Source organism: Larus michahellis, chromosome 1, assembly GCF_964199755.1.
Source record: "Larus michahellis chromosome 1, bLarMic1.1, whole genome shotgun sequence".
NCBI classification, from domain to species: Eukaryota; Metazoa; Chordata; class Aves; order Charadriiformes; family Laridae; genus Larus; species Larus michahellis.
In genome coordinates, this window is record NC_133896.1 from 11,051,455 (window position 1) to 11,073,623 (window position 22,169).

The 22,169-nt window shown below is 35.8% G+C and overlaps 1 protein-coding gene across 8 annotated transcripts in view; it reads left to right on the forward strand.

The window, feature by feature from the left end:
- Positions 1-22,169, forward strand: part of PCLO (piccolo presynaptic cytomatrix protein) — a 367,054-nt gene that overhangs the window by 309,092 nt on the left and 35,793 nt on the right. For 7 of the 8 annotated variants that reach the window (XM_074573366.1, XM_074573367.1, XM_074573371.1 and 4 more), the window contains 2 exons: positions 8,434-8,575; positions 11,939-12,006. In XM_074573366.1, the coding sequence (XP_074429467.1) occupies positions 8,434-8,575; positions 11,939-12,006 (210 nt within the window). Of the gene's footprint in view, positions 1-8,004; positions 8,193-8,433; positions 8,576-11,938; positions 12,007-22,169 lie in introns of those variants that run through there. The other variant, XM_074573374.1, reaches the window with a different exon arrangement.

The window sequence follows — 22,169 nt, forward strand, 5'->3', positions numbered from 1 at the left end:
CAACAAAAAACATTGGTCTTTGTTCAGCACCTTTGTAAAATCCAATATTCAACTACAGCATTTAATTAAAAATAAACCCTGAAGTATAATTTCGTTGTTGCCTGTGAGAGATAAGACAGTGATCAGTAAAGAAACCAATTGCAAAATACACATTCCCATCACATCCCTTAGAGAGGAAAAATAAAATTTCAGAGACAACCCTTTGAAGGCAGAAGTTGCAAGGCATCCAAGCCAGAGGGAGAGAGCAGTGCCTAGGTTGGCGTTAATTTGATTTCGTTTTCGTGAAAAATTTGAATCATTACCATTTACACATTCACATAAAATTAATCACATTCTTTCAACATAAATCTGTGTATTAGGGTTTATCCACCAAAGGAGTCAGTTTTAGAGATAGTGTAAATCAGTCCACCTCCTTTTAAGTCAGTAATTTATCCCACAGAAGGATTTTTCCGTTATGTGGAATTTACTTGGTAGGTCACTTACTTATGTTTTAAATCCAATAAATTATTTTAGACTTCTTCAGATATTAGAACACTTAGTGATACTCTGATGATGATTACCAGTTCTCTGGATGTAATTATATAAAACAGTTGGTGTATTTGCAATGTTTACTGATTTTATATAAAAGACCTTTTCAAAGCCAGTTGATAGTTTTACAAGAATGATCTACATGCTTTAGTTTTAATAACTTCCAATACAGTGAATAAGAAAGACCAGGAACAGTAAAATTTCCCTTCAGCATCAATGTGAAGTAGAAAGGTGCACCAGCTCTGCCTGGCTAGAGAAGAAAGTGAAAATAGGAAGTGTAGTTTCCAGTGAAATAAAAAGTACAGAACACACACACACAAAACCCCATATCGTTCACCATATAGTTAGCATTTATCTACATAAGCAGTGGTCTCTTACATGGGTGTTTAACATACCTGCTTAGTGGGTAAAATTCAATGGTCTTGTCCTTATTTGCAGAGGAAGAAGTGCCACTTTTGCCCCAAAAGGTACAATGATTGTACAATGAAAAAAAAATTCCTTTATTGCATCAGGATATTAAAAAATAATAATATTTATGACCAAAGAGAATTGCTAAACAATTACTTTGATTCCTCCTAGGATCTGTGGAGAACAGTAAATTAATATTTAAATAGCTAAGTAATAGCTAAGTGATTTTAAGCCTGAACATCATTTTAGTCTTATGCGTTTTTCTGACCTTTCAAACAGACACTCATGAGAGAGAAGATACAAGTCAACATGCTGTTGCTTGAACATCATGTGGTGATGGATGTCATATGCTCCTCCTCTTTTATTTGGCACACATTAAAAAAATAACCAAACAAGCAGGAGAAAAACACTGCTATACTCTTGACCTGAATTAGTTAGCAAATGTTAAAGATTTACAGAAAATACCACGTGTTTCAGTTAAAGGTCCAAACATACCTGTTAAAATACCATTTAAGATAACACAAACAATATATTTCTACAGCAATCGCTGTCTATTTTTCCTATACTTTTTTACTCAGTAATAGAAAGGTGGTTTTTTTCAACCCCAAACCTCTGGGAATTTAAAATCACAACATTTTCTGAAAACATCCAAATGTAATGCATGTAGCCAGAACCTATTTATTTCTCCCATCTGATAGAGAATATTTCATCCTGTACAATAGAAATTTTCCATCGTGACACAAAAGCTTTTCTGTGATAACCAAAGAGGAAATGACTTTCCAAATAGTTGTGGGTCAAGTGATTTTACTGGTCAGAGGGAGGTCTACTATCAGAGCTAATACCGTTAGCTAGAATATCTAGAGTAGACAGACCATGCATCGGCATTTTCACAATTGTACACAAATGACCCTGTCAATTTAGTCCTCTCAAAGACCTCCAGTTTAAAACACTTTAGTTCAAAAGGCAGCATACCTGTTTTTAATTCACTCAGTTCAACAACTTTGACAGAAGTTCCCTTAGTGTCAGTATAACAGGTTAAAGCTACACAGAAACGTGATGTGATGTATCTACCAAGATACTGCTAACACTGTAAAATCCATGATACGGGTCTGAGCCAGCACTGGCCACTTAGCTGTAAGAAATTAAAATCGACAGGAATTTCCCTTATCACTAAGTTCTATTTACTGGCATTAGCAGCAATGTGGAGTGAAAGGAAATTGATTCCAGGGTTCTATAAATCTTTTGAATTGGATATGATTGTGGATTTAGATACCTGCTTATTTGGGGTCCCTTTAGGTCTATGCCCATTCTCACACTTTTAATAGGCTATGCTATGTTTTAATTTCCTACAATAATTCAGGATGTTTCCTTCACACTTCAAATAATTTACTGTCCAGAGCTGCTTTATGCCTAGCTTCACTAGTCACTTAGCCTCTTAATTTCCAAGTGAAATGGGCCTTCGTATTGCTACAAATAACTCATTTCCAACAATCATTATCAAAACAAGAACAGTTTGTCCCCACTCTCTGCAGATAGCAATAATCTGAGGCTGTCTTTTGAGTCTTGTTGCAGTCTAATTGGCACATTTTGCTTCGGCTATTCCTGCTATTTACTCTTTCACCATTTTAAGCTGACATGTAATTTCAGGAAATTGCCCAGATTCTTCATTTGATAACTCTTACTTCAAAAGTCTATTAGATGGTAGCCTAACCCTACAGAGCACATGGAAGAAAATTATTTTATCAGAATTGCTTTGCTGGGTAAAGAAATGCCATCACCACAGTTTTAAGATGAGTGCTGTTCTGTCATTACTCACTTCAAATAGCAAATTGCCCTGTAAAGAGTTGTGAAATTTCACAAAATATCACTGCACAGCGTGTGGTCAAAGCCATGTCTAATATACAAATGTGGCTGAAATGGGTGAGACCATGGTCTAAAGTACTGTTCAATGTGAGGAAGAGTAAGGAAAAGAAACTCTCAGAACTGACCTGAGGTATATATGCCTTTGGTCACTAGTTATTTATGTATCCCTAGTCTGTTGCAACTAGCAGTCCCACCAACAGGGTTTTACACTGCAGAGCCTTACAGAGCAAGCCTGAGCAGCATCTGCCTTTAGTGCTAGCAAACCCTTTATAAAAATGGGTAAACTGGTATTTAGGGGCAGTTTTAGGTTGGAGCACTTGAAACACAAGGCGACTGAGAGTGAAGAGTAGACAAGCTTCTGCCAGAAGACACTGTGTGACATGTCCAGTCTGTTGGTCAGCAGATAACTGCCCCAAGAAGATCGATGACTTCACCTCCTCCCATGGGATTGCCTCTCTCTGAGAAGACTCGGCATGATGCTATCAGCCCTTTTTGTCACCCAGGGTGACAAGACTGCCAGTTACAAAGAACAATTTTTTTTTCAAGCAATTAGAGGCAAAGTCCCAAAACTTAATCCTGAATACATACTCAAAAGCATTTTCCTCTCCTCCTGTTTGGTTTACAAACAAAACTGTCTTTCCCAATGTGTTATGACAGTTGTATTTCTTCTTCTAGACAAATACCCACAAAGGGGAACATCTACAATTTAATACCCAGGAGTAAGTTCTGCTTGAGTCTGTTCTTCTTTTATCCACAGGAACCACCGAACAGCATAGTTGCATATTTCAAATTTAAGTCTTCTAAAAAAAAAACAACAAACAAAAGTCTGTTCACTGTAGAAGAATGGCTGGAGTGGCTGACAAAGCCGAATTGTTTCCATTTTGCTGCTGACTGATTTGACAGTTCATGGCTGTAGGTCTGGTGTGAAATATCTATCTCCCTTATGTTTTTAAAGCATCTTCTCTGTCGTAAAAACAGACTTTTCTGAAAGATTAAGTGAAATCATGTGGCTTCCATTCTTTCCTTTCTTATTCATTTTTAATGAGATATTTTCTTTATACTAAGGGGTGACTTATATTGTTTTCCTTAATTGTAAAAGTTGATTTTCTAACTGGGTCCATAAGCCAAAGCATAAGCAAAAGCATGTTTTTGCCATAGATGCATTCAACTAATATCATGCTAATAATACTAATAATATTTTTTAAAAAATAAAAACAAAAAAATGTAGCTAAAAGGTGAGTCAGTGCTAGTCTCAATTTTCTTGAATCAACAATTCTTTTCGAAGAAGGCATAAGGGAATATGTGGTCAAATATCATTCTGTCAAAGGAAAAATCTTTTTTTTTTCTTTTTCTTTTCTGTAAATAATAAATAGTACAAAAGGTATCTCTTTAACCATTGTAATTTTGTTTTTCTTGGGAAACTCTGATTCTACATCAGCAATAATGTTATGATCCACTTTCTTAGAATCTGAAAGAATTCTTGTAAGCAATTGAGAACTCTTCCAACTCATTTATGTATTATTCACTAGAATGGCTGAACTGAAACTTTTGCTCATGCCAGCCTGTACAACAGACAGTTAAACAGTGTTACTCAGAGGCAGCATTAACACCACATTGTTAGCTACTAAATAGGGTAGCCTACACATCAACACACCTTGCAAGTAGAGAACTTTCATCTCATTGGGGAACTATTAGCTAAAACAGGATTAGCAGATGAAAGCAAAGTCAAGCTACAATAATAGTTTTGTATAATAGAAACTTCTGTGCACTCTTTCTGAGGAAGCATCTCATATTAGAATTTTAAGCTTTCATTTCCTATTTCTATTCTTCATAGACCAATGGCTGGACAGCCCGGACATCACTCAAGTTACAATTCTTAAAAAGTACCAAGCACCTGCATAAAAAGTTCATGGAGAAGGAGCTGGAGAGAGGAAGGGATATCTCCTCTCTCCCAGAAAGAGGGCAAGTGATGATGTTGGGTAATGATCTTCAGTTAAGCTTAGTATCTTCCACCTGCTGAGGCCTGAAGAGTCTTTTCTTTCTTCTAAAAATGAAAAGATTTCAGCATCATATGTAACTGAGAGCAAGACCTTGCATATAAGAAGTATTTAGAAGTGGTTTTGTTGTTTGTTTGTTTTTTTTTCTAAGAACCAGGAAATAATTTGAAAAACCAAAGGGCAAGGAAGCAATGAAACATAGCTCTTCCATACTCTGGATACTTAATATTCAAATGATGGCAATTGCCTTTGCCCAAGTTCCTATTCAGATAAATGTTGTACATTTAAGTAAAGCAAGACTACACTTTGTTGTATCAGGCACCTCTGTGATACCAGAAGAGAATATCCAATCTTTGGACCAGAGTAAAAGCGTACAAAACTATTCAACTCTCTAAAGACCAAGTCACCTCCTGCCAAAACTTTGACATCAAAGCCTGAGAATTTAGGCAACTTTTAGGGTAGAAAACTGTAAGCAGAAGCTCTGTAACTTAGAACTGAACCTGCCCTAATCTCACTTTAGTTACTTGTCCTTTATGTGGATATGAACCCAATTGGCCAAGCAAGGTGGCAATTGCGCTGACACTTATAGGGCTTCACAGAGCTTACATAGCCTAGTAAGACTAGAGGAGTACCACAGTGAGTTCAGCCTTTCTTGTTAAAATTCTTAAGGCAATATTTGCATTTGTACAAAGAAAAAGGGCAAGACTGCAAATGAGCGTACAAACTAGTTCCTGGCACATGAGAGCAGGGAACAAGTTCTAACTCTCAACTTAGAGTAGAAACCTAACCATAGTTATTCTAACTCTTAGACAAAATATTTCCTGGCAGCAGGCATTGCCACATCTTCAGAACTTGGAAGTTTGGAAGCTTTCTATATAACCAGCAGCTTAGAGGCCTATATTTATCTGCAAAAATATAGATATATAGAAAATGTGGATGTCTTATGAGTTACAGAGGAATTCTCTGTATCCAGATTCTTAATTTGTCACAAAACCAGCAGTAAATCTATTTGTGGATTTCATCTCTTGTTGCAAACTGACGCTGTAGTTCATTACTTTCATAGAGCAGACAGGAAAAAAAAAGAATAACATCGAACTTTAGAATTTTCAAAATCCAGTCATGAATCTAAACTTGGACCCATTATAACCATTCACCAAGAGATCTTATGGAAAAAAAACCATCAATATAGAAAAAGATGTAAATTAGTGAAAACAGTAGAGAAACTAAAAATATTGCATACTGAATGTATCATCAGGATACAGCTGTATCTTTTCGAAAGAAACAACTATGTTTTGATTATAAATAGATGTAGCAAGACTTCCAAACCATTTATAAAGGCTTAATTCAAGCTTTTGTGGCTTGAACTAAATTCTACATTCTTAGTGGTTTTAGAAAGCCACCGATAAAGATATGAGAAATTACTTCAGGCACTACTACTACTTTTACAGTAAAGTCAATAAAAATAAGAGCTCAGATATGAACCACCCTTTCAGCCACATATATTATGGTGGAGATGTGTGCTACACTAAACAAATTCAACCCTAAGGGAAGGACTAAAGACACTCTTTTGTGCTGGCACAATACTGTTTCGACTTCCATGGATTTTGCAGATGTGCGGCTTTCCCGATTCTCCTCACCTGTGAGGCATTTGTCATGCCATGGCAAAAAAATCCCCAACCCAACCCAAAGAAACCCTCAAAATCCCAAACAACAAGCATCAGAAATCATACAGGTCACACAAACACTATGAGAACTGAGGTTATGGATTAGTTTGGGACCGGCAGGAGATAGCCCCAATACAGGCTGTTGAAACAGGGCAGCTGGCAATAATGCGCTATAAAGGAGAGCTTGACCTCTCTTCTCTGACTTCTCGCTCTCGCCCGACATTTTGCAACAGCGGTTTCCTGACATGTCACCACAGTCACAGGAATTCCCTCACGCTACCACACAATGCAAGTGATAGAGCAGCCACCGCTCCCAGCCGCCCGAGCAGGGCACACTGCGGTGCTCTGGCTCTCCGTGCTGGTAAAAACATGGGTGGCTTTCTCTCCAGATGAGATACTGAGGTTATCTGTTAATAACACTACGATTTCACAGTTTATTAATTTGTATTAACAGCCAAGAAGATAGCCTATGATCAATGTATGAAATCATGAAATAGCTAAAGAATATTTTGGTCTGAAAATAATTTAAATTGACAGATTCCTTCGGTGGCTGTAGGCAATAGTGAAACAGAGGAGGCTAGCAGAGTTTTTAAAGAGTTATGTGACAGCTCGGTTTAGCGGTGAAGAATCACTTTGCAGAGTAAGAGTTCTGTCTTAACTCACAGTTTGGCCCAAGGATCGATGATATGTGAATTGCTTCATTCCCCTCTTCTGGTTTTAATTATTAATCTGTTTTTCATTACGATTGAGGAGTCACACTCAGCTTCTCGGCCCCACATCAGGCAGCAAGCAGCAGTCTTCACCAAAAAAATATTATTCATTCAGTCAAACATAAATAATATCCGTTGCTACTTTCAGGCAAGCCACCATTGGGGCTCTGGCTCTTATTTGAAGTAATTTCCATTTAGATATTTGACTAATTTCTTGTATAAAGAAGAATCTCTTTTAACTGCTTGTATTACAGTTTCACAGTTCACCAAAATAACATAAAACTTCATTAAGTCTTCACAGAAAAATAATTATACAAAAACGTATTTTTTATCTTCAGTATATATGCTCAGTCAGATGCAATAGATGAAATATGACAATAGTAAATGTAGTAGAGGACATTTAACAAAAAAAATCCAAAAATCAGTATTAGTATTCCCAGACAATTGTGTTATTCAATATGAGAATAGCTACTCTATTGTTCCTGTATTAATTCTTATATGTAATGTCACTGTGTCCTTTTTCATTTCTATTTCTCAACTTGCTAAAGGTGGAAATTTTGTTCATGTAGTACAATATCCAAAACACAAACTAAAGCATCTGAAGTAAAAATAACATATGCTGGTGTACATTTTCTACACCAAATGGTCTTAAACAAGATTAGGGCAGTTCCCATCAAAATATGTGCATTAAAATTCTAGGCACGTAGTAAGAAAGATCCAGATGGGTAGGAGCAGTTGAGAAATATAATGCAGTAGCTGTGTTATGTCTGAAGGGGCTGGATGTCTTCATACAGTTTCTGTGACTATAGGTGGTCTACCTGTACTTCCTTTCAGCTTCCTTTCCTTCTCAAAATCACCAAATGGAAAGAATGTTTCATGAGGAACATGAGGAAAGCCCACTGGGACTTTAATGTTTTCAAGATTACCATATGGAATGCTTCAGATGAATAACTGGTTTTCTGTAGCTTTAATCAGAAAAGCAATGTTAATCAATCTAACCCATTCTTTTTTTCCTTCAGGCTGTTCATTTGAACTATTAACATGACTGGAGAAAAGATATGGTATATTATTTGGTTTAGAACACCTTATTTTATGTGAAAATAAACATCATCTGCAAAAAATGATAACGCAATACTGGAATGTAAAGTAAAAAACTGAAAGCGTTTGCAGCATGTGATTTTGATAAATTAAACTTTTTCTTTACGTGGATGCTACTGATGTCTAACAAGTTTTTTAGTAACCCACTGTTCCCGCCCTGTACAGCAAGGTCTACTAATCACCGACCTGCAGAAAGTTCTGTCTCCACTGGCTCGTCAGCCAGTAGTTTTGGCAGTGGATACAGCATGGATAGCGAAGGCAGCAGCAGTGCCACAGGAGAGAATAATCTATTTCCCATCCCAAGAATGTAAGGTTTTTCCTTTAATATACGGTATCCTCCGTGCACTATGTATAGCCCTTTCACTTGCCAGTCATCTTCTTACGTAGTTTCCTCTACAGACTTGAGTTACACAGTAGAATAGCAGCCACCCAGAAATAGTTTCCCAGAGCTTGTACTTTTATTCTGCTTTGTTGAGCATTGAATTGTTAATAACCAACCAAACCTCTGCCTCAACCTTGTGAATTTATTGCTATCACTCAGGAGAGGTACTAGTCTCAGCCTTTGGTGAAAGCGTGTAGAGGTGGGTTTGGGTTACGTTTTAAAGGTGCAACTTTAGTAGGCCTGAGAATGCTTAGTTTAAGTTTTCAGATTTACCTCCTTCTAGAAAAAAGTGTTACTGTTGCAACTGAAATTCACATTCTGGATATAATGCAACTTTTCCGAAGTTTTTACAAGTTCGAATAGAATTTCTCAATTCTTGGTTGGAAAAAGTTTTCTAGGATGGAGTCCCTGTAGGAGTTATCGAGCTACCATCAGTGTAATCAACCTATAAAATGTTTTAATTTTCAAACATTTTACCCAGTTAACTACTACACAGAGAAAAGTTTTGCCAGGATTTTTTTCCCCTCAATTTTAGCAGCATGCACTTTTATTTAGCAATTTCATTTATATTCCTTTATAGGGAAAAGTAATTGCTCCTGATCAACTTAATATTTCTGGCCTGAAAATTTTATAGATTGACTGTTCTCAAAATATTGGTAGTCATGGCTCATTCAGTGTCTGCAATAGTTGTTCAAGTTTTTCTCTGGGACACAAGTTTTTGCTTTTCCCTTGAAATCATGAATTATTAGTCACAAGAGCTTGATATAACCTTCCTAAAAAAACCTGAATGAAAAAAAATTAATTCTCTAGAACAGTGACATTTCTAAGTATCACAGTGGCAAAAAGATGCTCTTTAACTGGATTTGACAATTTCAAAATTATTTTGCTGACATTCCTAATGAGAAAAGCAAAGATGCATACAATCTTTGTGCACAGAAACACGAGGTGGAGCTCTCAGAAGTTTTTAGTTCACATATGCTAAATCTGAGTCCAAATAGTATCACTTACTGTGTATTGTCTAGCAACGCTACAGTATCTACAGTTACATGGTATTTGGCTGACAGATTCACCAGTCTATAAAGCCTGAAATCAGCCAAACTTCTACTGAGAAGCAGGAAGAAGCCTCCACAGCTTCAGCTTTTCTATTGTAGTAATTTCTTCCCATGAATTTTACTTAATTAAATAAAACATATCCAGCCCTCTTATTTTATGTTAAGGTATACACTATTATTTTTTTTTTATTATGGCATTTGAAAAGTAAATTGTTTATATGATGACATTTGACAGACGCTTTAGAAGTTACACGGGACATTTATATAGACAAGAAATGCTTTCTTTTTCATGTTAGTCTCAAGGGTTTTACACAGCAATGTAATGAAAATGAATGGCAAAATTATTGTTTACCATCAGAGACCTTTGGGATCATTCCTGGGGAGAACATTTTAAAAGAGATAACTGTTTCCATTTTGAATTCTGGATAAAAATTCTTATATGTCTGAATATATATATGATTGATATTCTAGTCAACATTTGCATTCACACTGTCTTGATAATGACTTCGAGGACTCTGACCTTGTACACTAATTCAGCATATCCATGAGACCATAGCTCACGATTTGGACGTCAAACGTTAAGTAGGCTAAATAACTTTAATTGTCTTGGCATTTAAAAGCATTCTTGGTTATAAGCTCCTTGTTTAGATTAAGTTTCTGATCTATCAATAGAAAAAGTTTTGGATAGGGTGAGTTTTAAACTCTTTACTCTAGTCCAAATGGTTTTAACCATAAGAATATTTACTCATGAAGCAAAATAAAAGAATTAAATAGTGATACCATGGGAATTTTTTGATGAGGCAACTATTCAGAATGTTTGCCAATATTAAATATTGTTATAAATACCAAGGGAAATTAATCATTATATACAGTTATAAACAGCTGAATAAATCTTGTAAAGTCTTTCTATTTGGGACATATTTTTTTAGAAGACTCTTATTATACAGTTGCAATACCCCTGAAAGATACTCATGTTATCACCTCTGATAAAGACCAGATTTTCTATGCCTTTCTATTGTGTAACCATCTATACCAGTGCAACATCTGTAAAATTATATTAATTTTGTATGCAAAGGTGAAAAGAAACTGAACAATGTGTAAGGAATCTAAACCTAGGGACAAATAATTTGTATCATATTTGTAATATGTTTTATGAAGTATAAACTTCATAAATATGAAGTATAAACTTCAAGAATAACTTTCCGTTAAAATTTGTTTTAAAATCACTTTAAAAACTGGCATTTTATAATATTTTTTTTGCTCAGTGTGAACTTGGACAGCTTCTGTTGCTGCTGTGAAACCAGAAGCTGGTTCATTAGTAGCCAAAACCAGTGCTGACCCTTTAGCCCCAGAGCAGCCACATGTCTCTAAGATAATGCCTTATATCCTCTATCACAGCATTTCAGAGTCTTAAGGGAGAAAGGCAAACAGAAGCACAAACATCTCATAGCAGCAGACATGTTTTTGACAGTGATTGTAATCATGCCTTAGAGCTTGCAACAAGTATGTTTAAAGATAGCTTATATTTTATTACCTTTCATTGTCTCAAAATAGACATCTAGATTGCAATCCAGGTTCTTTCTACATCCATTGGAGAAAGATAGGGACCTCCAGAGCATTATTTATTCCATTCAGAATAAATGAATGGAATGAATATTTATTCAGAATAAATTAAATGAATTACATTAATGTAAGTCTCAGAACTGAATTGTCTCTTATGCTAAACCTAAACTGTGATGTAAAAGGAATCATTAAAAGAAGATAATGACTACAAACATGTCTTACCTTTGAAGTATCAGTATTGTAGACCAAATATCAGTTTTGTGACTCCTTATTATATATTTCACTGCTCACCATAACAGGATAAAATGAGAAGAGAAACTATTCAGGCTGATTGCAGAACCCCAGGCTGACGGGGGCATGTAGCAGACAGCACCTGGTGGCCGCATTCTATAAGAATGTAGAGGTTTAGCAAGATGCAATTGCAGTTGCCTCCAAAAGAAAAAAAAAATATTCTTAAGCAATCTGTCCAAATAGCAATAGAAAAAAACCTGTCATCCATTTTATTTTCTTGAAATTAAATGTATATACACACACACACTTTTTTGTGTTTTAGAAATACCTGCCATGTTTGTCTTTTTGTACAGAGACAAGCCTCATTGGCTTGGATGTATCATTTTCTTAGATCTCCTCTCCTTGTGAGCTTATTGACAACTACCACCATATCTTTTAACAGAGGGAAGATGAGTCAGAATGGACAAGACCCAGTAAAGCAGTCGGGAGTAGGATTAACCGATGCAGAAGGTAAAAAGAAATACAAACAACACTACAGTGGTATCCCATGTTTATAGAACCAACATGTTTATTTCTTTTACCTGTTATGCTATGAAAGATTAGACTGTGCTCTCTTCGTATTATAGATTAAGATCCTGATTTTCATTTACTCTAAAGGCCCTTTACACATAGCATCAATGTAATGAGTCTTCAGTTTAAATGAAGGCAGTGTTTTACCTGTTTATTAAAAGTAATTAAATAGTTAGATTGCAATGAATAATATCTGTCTTGATGTTCATTGCTTTTCATAGTATTGGAATAAAAAATATGAAGTGTAGATGTGCCTCAGTATCCATTAAATGAGAAGAAAATATCCAATGGCTGTTAGGCTCTATTTTTATAACATTTCAGAATATTTACTTCATAAAGGAATTATTATTTTTGCTGTCTACTTAAAACATTAAGTTTAACTAAGAATGTCAGCTGAACATCAAGCTTGACTGCTGCACTTAGACTATAGTGAAACTCTTATCTGATTGGGAAATACTGAGTGATTTTTTTCGGTGTGAATGTGGTGCTGTCAAAGAAGGAGACATTGTAATATTGGATCTGGAAAGAGCCCAACAGAATGGCTGTCAAAGTTTCATGAGCAATGTGATTCTCTCTTTCATGTGTAATAATGGACAATTGCATGAAAATGAAGAGAGTGTTTTGTATTGAGGATATGTTAGGAAAATTCCATTTCCCTTTAAGTATAAGGTATTTTCTTTCAAGTGTATGTTTCTGTTGACCTCAAATATAAAACTTAATTATCATGACCTTCATTTTATTATTAAAATACTAATTTTATCATTTTAATGCATTTCAATGCAGCTTTGGGGGTTTAATCAATTCATAAATTGAAATTCATATATACAATTAAAGTTAATGTCATGTTAAGTTCAGCCTTAAAAAAACCAAATATTTTTCAGGTTTCTGCAATCTGTATACATAAGGAAACAATTTCTGTTGCTATATTTGAGGTAAAAGTGGTCCAATGTTCCACAGATTTGAAGAAATCAAATTAGAATTTGAAGGTAGATCTGCAAAACTGTCTTTTCCAATGCAAGAATCCATAACTGTGTATATGCATTCTACTAAATCTTTCAGTACATAGTACTCATCATACAAAAATCCAAATTCAGCTGCTTATCAAACTTTAATTTGTTCAAAGGTATTTTTAAGTATTTGATCAACAAACTATTTTTTAAAAGAGAAATGGTGGGATGAAAATGGGAAATCAGGAATTTTCCATTTTTACTTTGTTATGATGTGTTTTATACAGAATACTAATTGTAAACAAATTGCTTTTCATCACTTTGTTCATCATAAATTGCCTGTTAGGTAAGGTTTTGTATCACGAATTTCAGAAAATAGAAATACAAAATATTTTAATTTAATCTTTGTGTCATTCAAAAAAAAAAAACCAAAACAAATGGACAGACCCAACCAAAAAAACACCTATTGAAACATTCCAAAAGATGCGTATATAGCATTTGGTCACTAAAACTACTTTTCCACCCAAAGGCATGTTTCTCCTCTCTTCAAAATCTGCAAATAACTCAAGAGCTGCAATTCCCTTATTTTCACTTATGATGCAATTCACTTCTAACTTGAGAACTCTAAGAGTTACAGCTCCGAGTCTGATAAAATGAGTGGTTCTTACTAAGTGGTGGATCTCCCTGTTGAGAGAAGCTGGGGCGGCCAGCCTAGTTTTTAGTGCCTGATTTCTGGCTGACTGAGATGGGACAGATCAATCTCAAATGATAAATTAAACTAAAAGTTGGAAAGCAATTCAAGAGCATTTCAGTTTCAGCCTGTAAATATAATTATCTTGTGGGGACGTAGTTCAGAATTTAGAGGAACTCAAGATTAACTGAGAATAACTTCAGTATGATTGAATTATTGTGGTATTCTTTTCATATATGAACAAAATAGAATGAAAATCTTAAAGTCTTAAAGATCAAATGATATCTTTTCTGTAGTGCACTTATCTGTGTTGTGGACCAGATGAGCTCTCCAATTAACTGGAAGAAAATACTCATTCCCGTTTGTCATTAATTTGTAGAGAGCTCCCATAGTTGACATTTGTATTCTCATTTGCGAATAAGGATTTAGTGTTATACTTAAAACCTTTTAATACTAGTACTATTTTTACGTTTTCAAATATTCTTGATGGATAACTTCCGTGAAAAATAGCCTGTGGATTACTCTCTTTAAAACTGTGCAGAATAAATCCAACTGCTTAAATACGCGGATCTACTACTACTTGAAATGTTTTAGTCATCCAGGTCATTCACACAGGCCTGGCAAATATGGCAGGGGACTTACAGAAACAAGATCTTTAAGACCAGTAGCTGGAGGCAAAGCAAGGCAGGATTCTCAAATGGCAATGAAAACTGGTTTCTAGGTAGCGAAATCAAAACTGTAGCAACAGGGTTCAGATTCAGCTCGCAGGGTATGACACCAAAATTTAGGCATGTACATCAGTGGAATCACCAGGGAAAAATATGCACCTTTTGTAATTGTTTACCCACTTGAGAAATGTGCTAATGTTTTTTTGGGAGTAGATTTTGTGCTATTAAGATGTATCAGTTAAGTTATAAGTAAATATTGGAAAACAGTACTATTTACTTTGCTGACACAACCAAATGGTCAATATAAATAACTGTGAGTATTGCTATGATAATCTTTGTTTCTCTGAACATATCATCTTGTCATATTCTGTATTTTCATACTACTTAATAATATAAAATAATTCAGAGTTTTGTTCTCGGACACTGTGTTATAGTTATTTTTATGATATGCATTGTTGCATGCTATCTTACACTGGACCCTGACCAGATGAAATACTTCATCTTCTTAAACTTCAGTAAATCTTATGATACATATTGTGATCTTCATTGAGTTATGCAAACCAATTTCTCTCTTAGTTTCAGAAAGTGCAATATCTTTTGTTTAAAGGTCTCTTATGACATGCTATGGAATATTACAGACATTACAGATGAAAAACCCAATTGCATTCCATGTAAGGATTGAAACTAACAATTAAAGGCACATGATTAATAACTTGATTCAGTTGTAGATCATGATTGGTTTATCTGCCTTATGAAACTACTCAGACAATAGATCCCAGGTGGTGTTTTCCACCTACCAACTATTTATTCAATTGAGAAATATATGGGGAAAATTATTTTCGTACATTTCAAAAGTGCAAATTTGCTAGGTAATGCCAAGCTGTAATTATTTCTGGTAGAAGATATATGTGTATATATATATATGTAAAAATAAAATTTTAAATTAAATAGTTTACTATAAGGAAGTTTGGATCTTCTCATTTTGAAGATGCTATAGACATGCAAAATATCGTTCCTCTAGGATTACAGACATTGAGGTTCACCTCAAACAAAGTCTCTTTCAGGAAAGAGGAATATGTTGGTAAGCTGGCCCAGCTTCCCTCATTCAGTGTTTTTTGAAATGAATCAGTATCACAGTGCATCTGTCATCCTTTGTGATTGGCCTCATTGTCATCAAGATTTTCAGTGAGAAAATTGTAAACTTTTTATAGGAACAGAGTGACTCCCCACCCACATCTTCTAAGAGAGCGATTTTTTTACTTAAAAAAAATGATCCCATCCAGTCCATGTCCTGAATACCAAAAACTTCTCTACACAGTTCTGCCACGGCTCAGAGGCTCACTGTCTGACATTTCCAGTGGTCCTATAAGCATCCTCCTCTGAGTGCAGTAAAATGAATTCCTGCAAGTAAGAAATTCACTCCCTGTTCAAACAACCGAACGGGAACAGAAAACTGCAGAATATTCTAGCAAAGCCTCTGTAGATGTATTTCTACACCCGAGCAGAAGGAATAGATATGTACTCTTTCAAAATCTGATGATGCACACATACTTACCGAAGTTCTGCAAGACGATATGAGTGATACGCACTCATTGTTTATTTTAATGAACTCTTCCAGGGTTTTCCTCTCTTGCATGCTGTGTATTTGCCTGAGTTACAGATTAAAAACAAACAACCTCTATGAAAACATCCTGCTTTAAGAGGCAATTTTACAATACTGTGTTTTTTATTTCATCTATTCAGAGTAGTCTAAGCTAAAAAACACCCTTTTTTTTCAATTTTTGAGCTTTGTGTTTCATCAGTCTGTGTTAAAACTGAGAAATTTAGTTTGAAGAGTTTCATCACATAACAATGTATTTCATTAATTAAGTCAGTCTAATCTTTATTTATAAGAAAAATGGTTGAAATACCACACAAACCTTAAAACAGGCTAGGAGGGCATTCTAATAACATTTTGGAGGAAAGGTGCATGACCTCTGTGAGTGAGTGACTGGCAATCATTTGACTTGTAAATTTTCTTTTATAGCTTTCTGAATAGTCCTGGTGAAATTTTCATTCATCACGTCTGCACGGAATAGACCCTGGAGCAAATTACCTTGCAAACTGTATTGTGCTTTGTCTTGAAGGGGTGCCCAGGAGTCATATATGCATTAGCTCTCTCAAGTAAAACAACGCATGAAACAAGTTGACAGCACAGGCACAACTAAGCATTGCCACGTTCTTTGAAGTAATTAACATTCTATAAAAAAAATTCATTCTCCTTTCTCTTGCTGTTTAGTTAGGCCAGAGTAACTCTGTTTAAGCTAAAGGACTCACTATGATATGACTGGGAAAAGATGAAAGGCTTTAGACGTTGCTAAAATCAACTTGCTGCATTTCCACAATTTAAAAATTTAGCGTTTTGATTTTTTTAAATCCAATGGTTGAAATATCAGAACTATAATAGTAGACCCTATGAGGGTGTTCAAAGAGAAATTATCTTAATTTTAGACCTTCAATCAGAAAGTTATAAGTAAGAGGAGAAAAGAGACAGATGAAGGAAATTATTAATGGCTAACCACAATACAGTTACTGAGATTTGCAAATGCTTTTGCCTATGCACAAATCTGTACTTTGATGTCTTGGTTGGCCAGGCTGAAAATATGGGGTTTACTGCAGTTATATATATATATATATATATATATATATAAAACTTTTCTTGCAGTTATCTGTATCATTTCACAAAAAAAAAAAAAGGACAGTGAGATCAGATTAAAATATGATGCTTAATATTCATGAAGGAGGTTACAATTAGAATCTAACTTCTTGCTGGATTAAAATTAAGATGAATTTTATTGCCCTTGCACAAGCAATAGGGACTTTGAATGAAAACACTGCAACTGGGAGCAATGTAGGACAGAGATCAGGTTAAATATTAAATTTATGTAACTTTGGGATCATCAGAGACTTTCCTTCTTTCACAATAAAGTCTAATTTATATCTTTCTATCTATTAGAAGGCAACTTCTGTGAAACATAACCTCATTTTAGGTCATCTGACATGAATACCAGAAGGACATTGCCATTTTTCCCTCACAAGCATTTTTCTCTTTAGCTGTTCTTAAACATAAAAAAGAATTAGAAAGGAAGGAAACATGACAACATTTATAGACACTTCCCCAACAAAGGTGCATAAGGGAAACCTGATGATAAAGCACCCAGTCACTTGTTTTAAAAGTTCTTTGATTTAATGGAGAAGCACTGTACTTTAGGAATGAAAATGCAAAAAATGTGATAAAAGGACTCTAAAACAGATGTTCTGGGTTTGGGCAAGAGAGATTTGCATGAAATCATGGAAGGAAGCAGATTTTCTGGTGGTTTGATGCTAAAATTAGTGGAATTCCCATTTTTGGGAAGTCTTGAGAGGCTCATGCTGGAGGATCTCTGTCTCGGAAGGAGAGAGGCGAAGGTGGTCTTCTGCCGTCTCCGCAGCCTTGGATACCAGGGGGCTACAGGACAAAAGTCAGCCTTACTGTAAAATAGACAAATACCAGTTGTCATCCTGATAGCAGCCAGTTACAGGCAGCACATGATTTCTGATGTGCCTCCAGAGCCTGGCAGCACTGCGTTTTGGGACTACATCCTTTCTTTCTGTGGGAACTGGCATACCACCACTTTAGGAGAGTGTTGCAAAGTATATCAGCGCCAAGTCTGTGTTCTGTAATTTGTCCCTGCAGGTATCTAAGTCTCCTCATGGACTATATGATGAGTGTAAATACTCTAGATATTATACCCTTAACTTCTTTTGGTAGGAAGGAAATTCTTTACCAATCTCTAATAATTTATCTCTAATGATTACATCAACTGCCTTTTTGGCTTTTCTCTGTCAGTAATCAGAAAAAATATAGTAGATTACTTCCAGAAGGATCAGCTATAGAATGGAATAAAACACAACCTGCAAAATAAGTAAAGCAGGAGGGAGTTTAGACAGATCTCATATTTGTTACCAATACCCAAAGATGGAATGAGTTAATTGAGAGCAGCCCTGCAGAGAAGGACCCGGGGATACTGGTGGATGGGAAATTGGACATGAGCTGACAATGTGCACTTGCATCCCAGAAAGCCAGCCATATCCTGGGCTGCATCACAAGAAGCATGGCCAGCAGGTCAAGGGAGGTGATTCTGCCCCCCTACTCTGCTCTGGTGAGACACCACCTGGAGTACTGCGTCCAGCTCTGGAGCCCTCAGCACAGGAAAGTGAGTTGGAGTGAGTCCAGAGGAGGGCCATGAAGATAACCAGAGGGCTGAAGCACCTCTCCTGTGAAAATAGGCTTAGAGAGTTGGCGTTGTTCACCTTGGAGAAGAGAAGGCTCCAGAGAGACCTTATTAAGTCTTTCCTATATATAAAGGGGGCTTATAAGAATGACAGAGAAATTTTACCAGAGTCTGTAGTGACAGGACAAGGGGCAACGGTTTTAAACTGAAAGAGAGTAGATTTAGATTGGACATAAGGAAGAAATGTTTTACGATGAGGAGGGTGGGACACTGGATCAGGTTTCTCAGAGAAGTTGTGGATGCTTCATCCCTGGAAGAGTTCAAGGCTAGGTTGGACAGGACTTTGAGCAACCTGGTCTAGTGAAAGATTTCCCTGCCCATGGTGGGGGGGGTTGGACTAGATGATCTTTTAAGGTCCCTTTCAGCCCAATTTCTTCTATGGTTCTATGATACGAAAGAGGTGACAATGATTATTGAATGATTCAATACACAAACTGCAAATACTCCTGTACTGTGTGAGTGGTATTCTGGGAACAGTTGCCCATTCAGGCAAAGGTATTCTGCAGTTATAGAAGCAGAAGCACTTTTATACTTTGACAAGGATTTCTTTGTATCTTTGACTAACAGCTTCAGGCATGCACATCTCACTCGCTTCACACAGTATTTTGTCTTAAACAGATATAGTCAATGACTCTGTACGAGGAAAATTTCCCTTTTTATAGCTTCTTACCTTTGTATTGAGCTTTAGTTACTGAAGCAACATCAGAACGTCACATGTATAGTATCGGGTAGTGAGAGTCTGAGAACTGTTATTTCCAAGGAAAATTGAAAGTATCATTATATATTATACAACTGCTCATTTCTATGTTTATGTCACAAAGTGACTGAATAGACAGAGGAATTCTGAATCCACACGCCCGAGGTTACGAGCAAGAGTAGTCTCCAATCAACCTACAAATCATACAGTAACATATATTTATTTTTCTTAAGTTTTGTTAAACTGAACTTTACCTTCTGGAGAGAAAACTCCTATCTCCTACAACATAATCCCCAACTCATAACACACTAGCAGTATAAAGGTCAGCAATAAATGACCAAATGAGAACCAGTCACTTTCAGAATAGCAGAGAATTTATGTTTTGAAATAGTTCCATATTTCTGCACCAAGGCTCAATCCAGTTCTTTTCAAGGCCTTTTTAGACTCGTATCTCAAAACCACAGGGAGCACCATCTATTTTGTCCTTGCACACATGTCAAATACTATCTTTTTATTTTTGCTGCCTTCCCGATAACTCAAATACCTCAGGAGTATTAAACATTTAATCCTAACATATACTAAAACATCAGAGAACCTGAAAAAATAGTCTAGACTTTCAAGTATTTTTCTTGAATCGATAGAATCTTGTCCTGACTAAGTATGAGACTGTTGACTTTATTGTAATAGATGTTGATACACAGATTTAAAGAGAAATCCAGCCAATCTGAAATATTACCAGCACTGACTTGAACAGTGGTTGAATTGCATTTTTTGGTTTTGAGTTCATTTCCAGTATTACATAGCGAAAGAAATTGCTGCACGCTCTTGGTGTCTTTTACAAAGAGCAGTATAAGCCTGGTGATCTCTTTTTTAAAACCCATTTTTAGCAGCTGTAATATCTGCTTTTACAGTCTTATTGCCATTCTGATTTACATGTAGATGAGGTCAGTTTGTGAAATAAAATGTTACTGAGTTAAATGTGATCCTTGCCCAAGAAAAGATCTAAATGAAAGAATAAGGTATTGCCAGACTTCTCTCCTATCTCTATAAATAAAAAGGCTAACATTCAGCTTGGCATTGTTTAAACTGTCTTTAATATAAAATCACAACCTTGCTTTCTGCCAGCAGGTTCTACCAGAGCTCTACCGTTTATTGCTCTTGACAGCATAAGATTAATCAATGCCAACAAAACTTAAAGCAGAAAATACCAGCAAGGGTGATTCCTTGCATGAGTAGCTGCTTCAGTATAGAGGAAAAAAGGGACACAAGGGAATAGAAAATAAGTAACAAAACCACTTACAGCTAATCTGTTGTGTGTTGATCTCCTCATACTACACCGCCTTTATTTTTCAGGAATACAAATTTTAACTTCAAAAATTTAAAAGATAGATATGCTTTCTGTCACAAAGGATACTCAAGCAATGAATCAGGCTTATGCCCTGACAGTATTCGTTATCTTCTCTCTCTTTTGTTTTGTTTGTTTTCAAAGCTACCTATACTATTTTACACATGCTCCCTCAAGCTAGGAACAGCTGTACTACCAATACCTAAATACCACACTATTTTGAAGAAGCGATTCAAGATAAACAACAGCAGCATTGTAAACCTAAGAATTATCAGCTTCCTCTCTAATTCTGGGATACATTTCTTTTATCTAGTCCTGATTGGCTCAGTACTCTAATTTGCCCACCTGGCTCTCCAGTAATAATTGGAGCAATTAGGTCTGCCTTCCTGAGGTATTTGCCAGTATAATCCAGCTGCTTTTCCTAAAAAGAAACAGAAAGAATTTAAATAAGAATAAAGACTGCAGCCAGAGATAGAAACATAGCGGAAAAAAGGACAAAATAATCTTCTATATTCTTGCATCCACATCACAAACAACGTTGCTTTGCATAGTTACAAATCCTCTTGTTCCTGAATTGTTATTATAAATTGTCATTACAAGAGAAGTAAACAATCCAGGGAGCCTGACTGTGATTAGCTAGAGGCTGGCCAACATCTTGTGCCCCACTTGTATGAACTGGGACCGAATGGCTGTTAGCCATTAATTCACGTGGCAAGAAGATTCTAAAAGCCTTGATTATTTTTTTAAAGCTTTCATTAAAAAAACTCCACTTTTCCGATGAGATCTGTAGAAAATTAAGAAATACAAAGACTAACAAGCAAAAAGAAAGACAGAAAAGCCTGAAAGCACATGTATTTCATTTTGAAACCAAAGTATCACCCTTTGATATGATGCTTCAATGATCACCTGGAAAGATAATTTGCTTGCCTAATGTTCTTCATCGCTTTTATTTGGCTAGGTCTTAAATGCATCTCCAGTAATATGAAACTGCTTGGATCTTTCAGGAGGTTTCTTCTGGTGACTTCTTGGAGATGTAATGGGGTCAAAGGGTTTGGGCTGGGAATTGGAGTGCTAGTAATTCCATCAAGAATCTGACAAAGCTACATGGTTTCATTTCTGGGAGGTAAAAAAAAAAAAAAAAAAAAAAAAAAAAAAAAAGAGTCTTGGTAGAATTCTGCTATCTATGTCTTTAGCAAGATATGGTTATGAAGGAAATCTGATTTAATACCAACTGGCACATTTAGTGCAAATACCAGTTAATAATGAAGACCTTCAACACTGGAAAACAAACAGGGGGATCCCCCCACCAGAAATGGCGTAAAGGTGAAGATGCTGGAATATCTGATTACTGGACCTGGGCCTTGTCTGGTGTAAATCTGAAGAAGGGCTACTTCACCTAGTGAGTAATTTAAAACATCTTTGAAATAGAGTCACTTTTCATG